This window comes from Orycteropus afer, unplaced genomic scaffold, assembly GCF_000298275.1.
Source record: "Orycteropus afer afer isolate SDZICR_OR568_19922 unplaced genomic scaffold, OryAfe1.0 scaffold00132, whole genome shotgun sequence".
Taxonomy (NCBI): Eukaryota; Metazoa; Chordata; class Mammalia; order Tubulidentata; family Orycteropodidae; genus Orycteropus; species Orycteropus afer.
In genome coordinates this window covers 6,527,766-6,539,151 of record NW_006921719.1, presented here as the reverse complement: position 1 = coordinate 6,539,151, position 11,386 = coordinate 6,527,766, and the positions used below count along the sequence as shown (strand labels likewise).

General features: G+C 40.8%; 1 protein-coding gene across 1 annotated transcript in view; it reads right to left on the bottom strand.

Moving 5' to 3' along the window:
* The window catches only part of SEC11A (SEC11 homolog A, signal peptidase complex subunit), an 87,525-nt gene extending 76,364 nt beyond the window's left edge, over nucleotides 1–11,161 (bottom strand). The window contains 4 exon segments of the mRNA XM_042781557.1: nucleotides 9,583–9,734; nucleotides 9,737–9,788; nucleotides 10,675–10,740; nucleotides 11,141–11,161. Coding sequence (XP_042637491.1) covers nucleotides 9,583–9,734; nucleotides 9,737–9,788; nucleotides 10,675–10,740; nucleotides 11,141–11,161 — 291 coding nt within the window.
* Between the last annotated feature and the right edge of the window lie 225 nt (nucleotides 11,162–11,386).

Below are 11,386 nucleotides of genomic sequence, written 5' to 3'. Positions count from 1 at the left end.
ATTAATAATAAAAAAGGAATAGAAATGCTGCCATCCAGTAGCACCATGGAATGTCTGGAGATCTGCTTCCACAAATATTGCAGCCAAGAAAATGCTATGTAGCAATTCCACTCTGAAACACATGGGCTGCCGTGAGTCAGAATCATCTTCATGGCAAAGAACAATAACCAGAATAGAAACATTTAAGGGAAATTAAGTGTAGTGTTAATATTTTTATGCTAAGCAATCTTAATATTTAGTATTTATAATATTCGTAAAATTTAAGAGTATTTAGTCTATTAAAGTAACAGGGTCAGCCTTGTAATTCTTATCTAAAATGTGTAATCAATTATTTCAGAATTATTATTTTAATCAGAAAATTTGCTATTTATGCAGTTATTAAAGCATTTAAGAGAACCTAAGAAGTTTCAGTTTTATAACATTATGTAAGTATTCAGTGAGGTTTTTCTGAATAAATGAAGTTTATTAAAAGGAAATCTTTTAAATTTATAAGTTCAGTTCAGTATCTTAACAATGTTTTAAGTTTATAAATTACAGCAAACATTCAGAGGTCCCTAAAAGCAATTAAAATAAGACTAAAAATAAGAAGAACCAGCCCCCTAAAATTAAAATTTGCTGGACTTTAAATAGGATCATATTTGTAAGTTGATCTTAAAAGCTTAAGAACTTACTTTTAAAATTTTAGCTTTTATCAATTGAATAGTATTTTTTAAAACCACAGACAACTCTAAATAGGCTTTTTTGCCCACAAAAGCTACTTCAATGGGCATAAAAACCCTCACATATACTGAGTGGTGGCTAAATTTTCAGAAAGTGTGTAACACTTTCTGAAGTTGTTGAACAGTTATTATTCAAAATTAGTACAGTTATATTTCAAAAGGTAATAAATACTCAAAACTCATCATTTCCTAATTATTTACTACTATACATGCTCTTGAGGTTATTTTTGCCTATTGTATCTACAAAGTAGAAATACTATATAGTTGTGTGCTACTGCACATCTCTTCCTACTTCCACATTCAATAATGTCATGTTAGTAGCTCTGGTAATGTAGTGCCTAAGGCATTTCACTGCTAACCAGAAGGCTGGTGGTTCAAACCCACCAACCACTTCTTGGAAGGGAGACTGGGCAATCTACTTCCGTAGTGATACTGCCTCAGAAACCCAAGGGGGGGGTTGCTATAGTCAGATCCAACTCCACTGCAGGGAGTTGGTAGCTTGAAATTGGCCATGCTGGGAATATTTACACTGTGGAAACTGGTAAACTCTACAAGTAAGGGCTATCCTTTCCCCTAAGATCCATTTGTTAAACATTTATCAGCAAGCCACTAAATGTAACACCTCCTCACCCTTAAAGACTAGACCAATGTTTTTCTTTTATTTTTGTATTTAAGAACAAGTTTTATTTTTTGCTCAGATATCCACAACAATCCTTCATGGGAGTATCTGACTTTGTAGAATTCCTAATACACTATTTGTAATTCTCTAGCAGGTTTTCTCACCACTCATCAAAACATGGTGGATTCTATGCAAAATAGTATGGCCATTGTGGTAAACAGTATGGTGGTTCCTCCAAAAACTAAAACTAGAACTACCATGTGCCCATCAATCCCATTGCTAGAAATATACCCAAAGGACTTGAAAGCAGCAATGCAAACAGACGTATGTACACTAATGTCCACTACAGCATTATTCACAATCACCAAAGTGGAAATAACCCAAATGCTCATCAACAGATGATTAGATACAAAATGAGGTATAGATATACAATGGAATATTACTCAGCCAGAAAGATAAAGTCCTGATACATGCTATAACATGAATGGAGCCTGAAAGCATTATGCTGAATGAAATAAGTCAATCACAAAAGGATAACCATTGTATGTCCAAGAGGATAAGAACAGACAAATATATAAGGACCAGAGTTTATCAGTGATTACCAGGTACATAAGGATTGGATGAAGACTCATTAACAACCAATGATATGCACATGAAATAAGCTTGCTTGCTGAAAGCAAAGAGGACTTGAAGCACTTACTGATGAAAACCAAAGATCACATAACCTTCAGTAAGGATTATCCCTCAACATAAAGAAAACAAAAATCATTTCAACAAGATCAATAAGCAACACTGTGATAAATAGAGAAAGACTAAAGTTGTTAAGGATTTCATTTTACTTGGATCCACAATCAATGCTCATGGAAGCAGCAGTCAAGAAATTAGACATCATATTGCACTGGGCAAACCTGCTAAAAAAGACCTCTCAAAAGTGTTGAAAAGCAAAGATTTACTTTGAGGACTAAGGTACACCTGACCCAACACTCCGTATTTTCAATACCCTCATATGCATGTGAAAGCTGGTCAATGAATAAGGAAGACCTAAGAACTGTTGCCTTTGGATTATGGTGTTGGCAAAGAATACTGAATATACCATTGACTGACAGAAGAATGAACAAATCTGTTTTGGAGGAAGGACAATCAGAATTTTCCTCAGAAGTGAGGATGATGAGACTTTGTCTTACATACTCTGGACATGTTTATCAGCAGGGAACAGTCCCTGGAGAAGGATATCATGCTTGGTAAAGGGTCAGCGAAAAAGCAGGAGATCCTCAATGAGATCAACTGACATATGGCCTACAAAATTGAGTTCAAACATAGCAACTCTTGTGAGCATGGCACAGGACCAGACAGTGTTTTGTTCTGTTGTACGTGGGGTCTCTGCTGAGTTGGAATAAACTCCACAGCACAAAAACAGAAACGGGAGGGAAGAGGAAAGGGAGAGTTTTTGCTTATGGAGCACTGTTTCTGTTTCTAGTGACAGAAAATTCATATTGATTGACAGTAATGGTTGTACTGATTAATGTAACTGATGTCAATAAGTTGTACACCTGAACTGGCCAATGTTGTGTGATATTTATTTTTGCTAAAAGAAAAAAAAAGAGCAACTGCTAAGGGTGCTTATATACAACCAAACACCTCATGAAATGTGCTCTCTCAGTTTGGAGGTTTAGGTCATGGTTTCAGGGGACATCCCAGGTAAGTGGCCTAATAACCTTTTTGAATGCTTCTGTTGTACCTCCTAGTTTTCTGCATAGTACCTAAGATCTTAAAAGCCTGCAAGCAGTCATTCAAGGTACAGTTGTCTCTATTTGCCAAGGTACAACTGGTCATCCAAGGTACAACTGGAGCAGCTGAGGAAGAGAGAGAGAGCTAGGAACACAAGAAGAAAATGGAATGCATGCCAAATTGCCTCTAGGGTAAGCACCTCTTTTGCCATGAGACCAGAAGAACTGGATGGTGCCTAGCCACCACACTGAATGTTTTGATCAAAGATTCCATAGAAGAATCCTGATCAAAAGGATAAAAATGAGGAAAAGAATTCCAAATTCTCATGGAATCCAGTCTTTTTAGAGCCACTGAAGCTGGATGAACCGCTGAAACTGTTGCCTTGAGGTATCTTTAAACTTTGTACTTTAAAAGAAAAACATTCCCTGAAGTCTTCTTTAAACCAAACAATAGGTTAGCTCAAGGTAAAGAATGTTTGCCTTGAACATTGTGCTCTTTTGATGAAAAATTTGATATGGGATCAAATTGATAACAGCAACTCAAAAGGTCAGGTACAAAGTTTATGGAGCAGTGAGCTCATGTTAATGGGAGAAACAATTTGGAAAAAGTCATTACACAACTTGAGGAATGTAATCAATATCATTGAACCATACATGTAGAAACTGTTGAGTATGTTTTGCTTTGTATATTTTCAACAACAAAAGTGTTGAATTTTAGCTGAGTGACATAATTAAAAACAATGTCAAATCTATATTTTATACTTCCATTCTAAAATAATTAACATACTGATGAAATATATAGATTTATAGCAAGGGAAGGCATATTAAATTTAAAAATTTGAAAAAAAGCAAAATCCAATATAAGAGTTGGAGGGAACACTTTGAGTGTCAAAAGCCTCAGGCAAAAACTGATGTGAAACTCCAGTAAAGCAGCCACACTCCAAACAAAGGGAAGAACACAAAGTGGTATTTAACAGCAAAAAGGCCCTTAACCAGTTAACTAACCAACCACTTACCTTTGAATCAATTCTGATTCATGGTGACCCCATGTGTATCAGAGTAAAACTCTGTTTCACTAGGGTTTTCGATGGTTTTCAGAAGAAGATCTTCAGGCCTTGCTTCTGAAGCATTACTGGCTAGACTCAAATCTCTTAACCTTTCAGTTAGCAGTCAAGCAAGTTAACCATGTGCACCACCCAGTGACTCCAAAAGGATTATAAATATCACCTAATATTCTACGGCAGTCTCCCAAGACTCCTCAAGAATACTAAGGGAGTTCTAAAGATACTAAGTACGTATGGTTTGGCTAGAACAATGTTCACAGAGACAATGACATAAAATAGGTAGGAAAAAGTAAACTGGGACAAGACTGAAACTGAAAGAAATGGAAGACCATAAAACGACCTTATTTTGAATGCCATTCTAAGGGTCTGGGCCTACCCCTCCTGGGGCTTCTGAGGTAGTATCACTATGGAAGTAGATTACTCCATCTTCCTTCTGAGGAGTGGCTAGTGGGTTTGAACAGCCAGCCTTCTAGTTAGCAGTCAAAATGCCTTAGGCACTACGCCACCAGAGCTCCTTCTAAAAAGCAATAGGGAACAACGAAAGGTTTGAGAGCAGGGAGGGGAGATTATTCTGGCAATAGTGTATAGGATACAGCAAAGTAGCAAGACATTTTACTTTTGAAAATTGTGAAGGAGACAAAAAAGTGCATTACATATAACATCAAACTAAAGGCTCAAATAAGACACTTAAAAATCAACTGAAACTCAAAGAGCATATAGTCTATGACACCATTTATATAAAATGCAAATCCATCTGTAGCAACAATACACAAATCAGTGGTTGCTTGGGGCTGGAGGACGAATAGAGTACAAAAGGGCATAAGAGATCTTGTGAATGACAGAATTGGTCTGTATAGTAATTATGATGGGTGTAAATAACTGTAAAATTTTATCAAGTAATCTTCCATAAAGCTGATAAGGAAAAACTCAAAAGTCACACCAACTGATTAGACAATTTGATGATATGCAATTAGATTTTAAAGGAGTAATATACCAAACTCCTAGTTTCCCTCTTTTATTTGATTAGCTCTCAGTATCTGTATTGTTAGGCTGTTAGGTATTGTCTAGCTGACTTCAACTCACAGAGACCCCACGTGACAGAGAACTACTCTATAGGGTTTTCTATGCTGTCATCTTCATGGAAGCATATCACCAGGTTCTTCTCCCAAGGAGCCACTGGGTGGATTCAAACTGCCAACCCAAAGGTTGCCAACACCAGTGCTCCTTCTCAGTATCTATGAAAAACCGAAAAACAAAACCTACTGCCATTAAGTCAATTCCAACTTATAGCGACCCCCTTTGGGTTTCCAAGGCAGTAGAGGCAGTATCACTACGGAAGTAGGATTGCCCAACCTTCCTTCCGAGGAGTGGCTGGTGGGTTTGAACCGCCAGCCTTCTCGTGAGCAGTCAAGTGCCTTAGGCACTATGCTACCAGAGCTTCTTATCTACAGTCACTGTCAATTCTTTTCTTTAGGTATCATGTACAGATAAAACCTCATTTTGTAACTCTCTCTCATCCCATTCCCATTCTATCTGGTTCCTCCCAAGAACAATCTCTGGGAGGTGGTGGTTGTGAATAGCTGTACAGTTGGTTCCCACTTCTCTAACAGAACCAAACACTGCCCTATTCTGCACCATCCTCATAATCGTTGCTATATTTGAGCACTGTTGCAGCTGCTATGTCAATCCATCTCAATGACAGTCCTCCTCTTTATTGCTGGGAGGTAGAAGGATAATTTTACCATATAAACTTCCTACTAACCAAGTGTCCTGAATACATGAAGTCTAAACTACCAATCATTCCATATTAGGGAAAGAGAAGGGCAGAGTGGCCTTCTCATTCTATCTTTGTGTTTCTGTTCCCTCTGCCTATAATTTTGTTATAGTGTTTACCACACTGTTGTGCCCTGGTTGTGTAGTGGTTAAGTGCTTGGCTGCTACCCAAAAGGTTGGAGGTTTGAACCCACCAGCTGTTCTATGGGAGAAAGATGTAGCAGTCTGCTTCTGTAAAGTTTACAGTCTTGGAAACCCTGTGGGGCAGTTCTACTGTCATACAGGGTTGCTGAGTCAGAACTGACCTGACAGCAACAGGTTTTTATTCGTTCTCTAATAAGACATTTTTGTTTCTCTTAGACTAGTAAACTCTTTGTGAGCAGAGTGTACCTTGTACATCACTGTAACCTCAGAGCCTATCACATAGCAGGTTCTCAAGTGTTCAGTAAACGTTCTTCTTTACCCTTCACCTTGAATTATAGAAACCCTAACCATGTACCAAGATGATGCTACTAATAAGATCCTTTTAAGTTCTATCTTAAAGGTCAGTTCCTCTTTGAAGATGTTCCTAATTCCCTAACTGGAATTCCTCATAATTTCCCTACCACTGCTGGAAACTGTCACATCCTTTTTCAGTCTTAGTGAGGCAGTATAGCATAATAGTTAAAAGTTTAGGCTATGGAGTCAGATCTCAGATCAAATCCAATTTCGGCCATTCACCTTTGATCTTAGGCAAATTACTAAACCTTTCTAATACCACCACAGCTAATACTTATAAGCGCCAGGCACTATTCTAAGAGCTTTACATGAATTAACGCTAATCTTCAGAGAAAACCTATGATGTAGGCACAGAGAGGTTAAACAATGCACCCAAAGTCACACAGCTAGCAAAAAGCACAGCTACTTTAAATTCTCAGATGTTTAGCTTCAGAGTCCATACTCTTAACCTCTGTACTATATTGCTTCTCACTAAGCCTCATTTTCTCCTTCTGTATATGGGGATAACATAACCTACTTTACAACTATATAACATATTTCACACATAACAAGAGTCCAAAAAAGATATTGTTTTGCCTTAGCTACCTTATACATATGCTCCTTGAACGCACAAGGTCTATCTTATTTTTGTATCTCTCGCATTGTACTTAGCATAATACGTTAAAAAAAAAAAAAAGTTGTCATCAAGTCAATTCTGACTTATGGTGATTCTGTGTGTGTCAAAGTAGAACTGTGCTCCACAGGTTTTTCAATGGCTGATTTTTCTAACGTATATCACCAGGCCTTTCTCTGTAGGCTCCTCTGGGCAGACTGGAACTGTAATCTTTTGGTTAGCAGTCAAGCACTTAATTGTTTGCATCACCCAGGGACTCCATCAAGTCCTAGCAACCCTATATGACAGAGTAGAGCTGCTCCATAGGGTTTCCTAGGCTGTAATCTTTGTGGAAGCAGACCATCAGGTCTTTTCTTCCACAGAACCACTGGTGGGTTCAAACTGTCAACACTTCAGTTAGCAACCTAATGCTTAACCATTGGGTGACCAGGCTCCTTAGTATAGTGAATACCTGCCCATTGCTGCTGAGTTGATTTTGACTCACAGTGACCCCATAAACAAAACAGAACAGCCCCACAGGGTTTCCAAGGCTGTAATCTTTACGCAAGCAGACTGCCACATCTTTCTCCAACAGAGATGCTAGTGGGTTTGAACTGCCAACACTTCAATTAGCAGCTGAGTGCTTAACCACTGCACCACTAGGGCTCCTTCAGTGTAATAAATCCAACCCAAACCCACTACCTACGAGCTGATTCCAACTCACAATGACACTATGGGACAAAGTAGAACTGCCCTATATGGTTTCCAAGGCTGTAAATCTTACGAAGAAAACTGATACAGCGTTCTGCTGTGGGCAGTTAGTGGGTTCAAACTGCCAATCTTTTGATTAGCAGCTGAGGGCTTTAACCAATACACCACCAGGGGTCCTCGGTATGGTAAGTAAAACCAAAAACAAAACTCACTGCCATCAAGTCGATTCCAACTCATAGCAACCTACTTTGGGTTTCCGAGGCAGTGAATGTTTATGGAATAGATTGCCCAGTCTTCCTTCTACAGAGTGGCTGGTGGGTTTGAACTATTAAGCTTCTGGTTAGTGGTCAAATGCCTTAGGCACTAAGCCAGGAGAGCCCTGGTATAGTAAGTACTCAAAAATTCACTGCCATCGAGTCGGATCCAACTCGTAGCAACCCCTCCTTGGGTTTCCGAGGCAGGAACAGTACAGAAGTAGATTGCCCAACCTTCCTTCTGAGGAGTGGCTGGTGGGTTTGAATCACCAGCCTTCTGGTTAGTAGTCAAGCGCCTTAAGCACTACGCCACCAGAGTTCCTGGTATACTAAGTACTAACTCACTGCCCTCAAGTTATTTCTGACTCATAGCGACCCCTCCTTGGGTTTCTGAGGCAGTATTTCTAAGGAAGCAGATTGCCCAGTCTTCCTTCCCAGGAGTGGCTGGTGGGTTTGAACCGCCAGCCTTCTGGTTAGCAGTCAAATGCCTTAGGCACTACACCACCAGAGCTTCTGGTATAAGTAGTAGGCCCAAGATAAATATTTCTTCAGACAAACACCTGTGGCACCCAGAAATCCAAATATGGTTGAAAAAGACCCCACTATATGAGTGATAATATGAACACTGCTATCATAAAGACAAACAAATATTCTGTGCAATTTGAAAATAATAATGAATTCTGACTGAAGGAATTAGAATTATGTCTAAGAGGAGGTGAAACTCAGCTAGCTTGGGCCTGAAGGGAGTAAGGGGAGAATGTATATCTATTTCACTAAATGGTAATTTTAAATACTACAAAATGCAAATCCAAGAAAAAAAACTTGGACTAATTAGGATGATCTTCAACAGAAAAATAATATAAAAAGATCAGAGGCAAGTAAAACTGGGTTCTACAGATAAACTTAGGTATGGAGGACAAAACAAACAAACAAACCTCTAATGACAGCAGTATTCCCAATACCATCTAATACACGATCTTCAAGACAAGATGGTATAAGGTTTAAGAACAAAATTAAGACGCGATAGATCTCTATGCCACTACTATTGGGTTATTTATCCAAATATTCAGGGCTGCCACCTTAATATTAAGTGGTCTAAGGCCAGTTTAGTTAAGTGTGCCAACTCAGTTTTCAGAAGTGGTCCATGGAAAAGTCAGCACAGTCCGCTGGGGTCGAGCTGGATTACAGATCGGCTACAAGTAGCAAAACTGCTTTTGTGGAGCCTAATACCGCCTCCTCTAGCGCCCCAGAAGCAAGAATAGCAGTGAACTGCTAAATCTAGTCTCTCCAGAATCCGAGGGAAATCGCTGGGATTAGAGGATCCAAGAGTTTGCCCGCCCTACAATGCCTAAAACAATAAGCAATCCTAACTCTTACAAAGCACCCTACGGTCTGCATTTGCTTCCCTTCCTCTTTCGGAAGAAGGGAACATAAAGATATCGCCTCCAGCAGGCCTGGAATCAGCTGGGAGCTAAAAACAGGGGGTGGATGTACTCTAAAAAGAGTGAGTGATCTGACAGACCGCTCAGGCCCTCACATTAGAGAACAGAGGTCGGCCGGGCCCCGCCGTGGCGGTGTCGTAGGTACTAGAGGAACCCGGGGAAACAGAAGGTCGCCAATATCACCTGCCGCTTGTTCATCCGCCGCACATCGTCCAAAAAGTCTAGAGACAGCATGATGAGGCCGAAGAACAGGACACGGGCAGGTAAGAGGGCTCGACGTGACCAGCGAGAGAAACCGTGGGTGCACCGGCCGGGCTCACACTGGACAGGGCCCACGACGTCCGCACTTCCGCTTCCGGGGCTGGAACCGGTAAGGCCCCGCCTCTTCGCTGCGGCGTTAAGACAAAGGGACTAGCGACCCCCTCAGTTCAGCCTCCAGCCCTGGCCTAGCCTTACGAGAGCCTAACCACTCTGGCCCTTGCCTGCGGAGAACTGGCTGGAACTCACCTCCCGCGTCCAGCCTGGCGACCCCTCACGGAGTCGGTGACTCAGGGTTAGATGGGGTGGTTGCTCTACAACCTCTTGAAGGCGGGCCCCTCGTGCACGCCTAGCCAATCGGGAATCGTCTCTCCAGTTTGGGCGGGCAGAAACGGCTTCTGAGTGGCCAGCGCTGCCTACAACTGGTCCACTGGCCGGGTGTGGCGCTGGAAGAGTCACTAGGCTTTGCGTTCTCTAGCTCGAACACGTCTCCTGAGCTCTAAGGGGAGGGTCTAAGAAGTGCTTTTCGCGTAAGGGTGGAGGATATGTGAGACTGCCAAAATGCTATGTGAATCTTCCAGCAGTTTACAATTCTGTTAGACAGCAACTCGTTACAGTTGAGAAACAGGATTTAACTTTGTCTCCCTAAACTCTGTGTTTTTCTTACCTGGGACACCTTCTGGTAGCATAGTGCCTAAGGCATTTGACTGCTAACCAGAAGGCTGGCGGTTCAAACCCACCAGCCACTCCTCAGAAGGAAGATTGGGCAATCTACTTCCATAGTGATACTGTCTCGGAAACCCAAGGAGGGGTCTTTATGAGTCAGGTTCCACTCGATGGCACACAACGACAACAACAGGGCACCTTGATGTAGCCCTCTTCTAGCTGCCTGCTGTCTCCTCTACATAAACAGGGTTTGCTTTGGCTGTTCAAAGCTTCTGATGCCCACTTCTGCCAACAGGAACCACAGCTGGATCTCTTGCTGTGATATCTTTTTTCAAAATGTTGGTATCTCACATTAGGAGAAGCTGAGTGAAGGTCATACTGGAACTTACTGTTCTGTCGCTGCAATTCTTTAGTAATCTAAAATTATTTTAAAATAAAATGTTTAAAAATATACTGAAGGCTACTCACTGCCGTAGAGTCATTTCAACTCATAGTGACCCCTCCTTGGGTTTCTGAGGTGGTATCTCTGCAGAAGTAGATTGCCCAGTCTTCCTTTTGAGGAGTGGCTGGTGGGTTTGAACTGCCAGCCTCCTGGTTAGCAGTCAAATGCCTTAGGCACTACACCACCAGAGCTGAAGGAGGGCTATAGTAAAAAAAAGACAGGCAGGACAAGTTTTGGTGAGGATGTGGATAAATTGGAAACTTCATATACTGCTGGTAGAATGGTGTAGGCACTGTAGTAGACAGTCTGGCAGTTCCTCAAAGGGTAAATGTAAAGCTACCATATTAATCATCAATCCCTCTTGTAGGTACTTACCCAAGAGAAATGAGAACACATGTCCACAGAAAAGTTTCCACACAAATGTTCATAGTGCCATTAGTTGTAATTGCCAAAAAGTGTAAATCCAAACATCCATTGATTGTTGAATAAAATAAAAGGTCGTATATCTGTTCCATGGGCAATAAAAAGAATGACGTAGTAATACATGCTACAACATGGATGACCCTTATTGTGAAAGAAACCAGTCACAAAAGACCATTTATTGTATGATTCTATTCATGT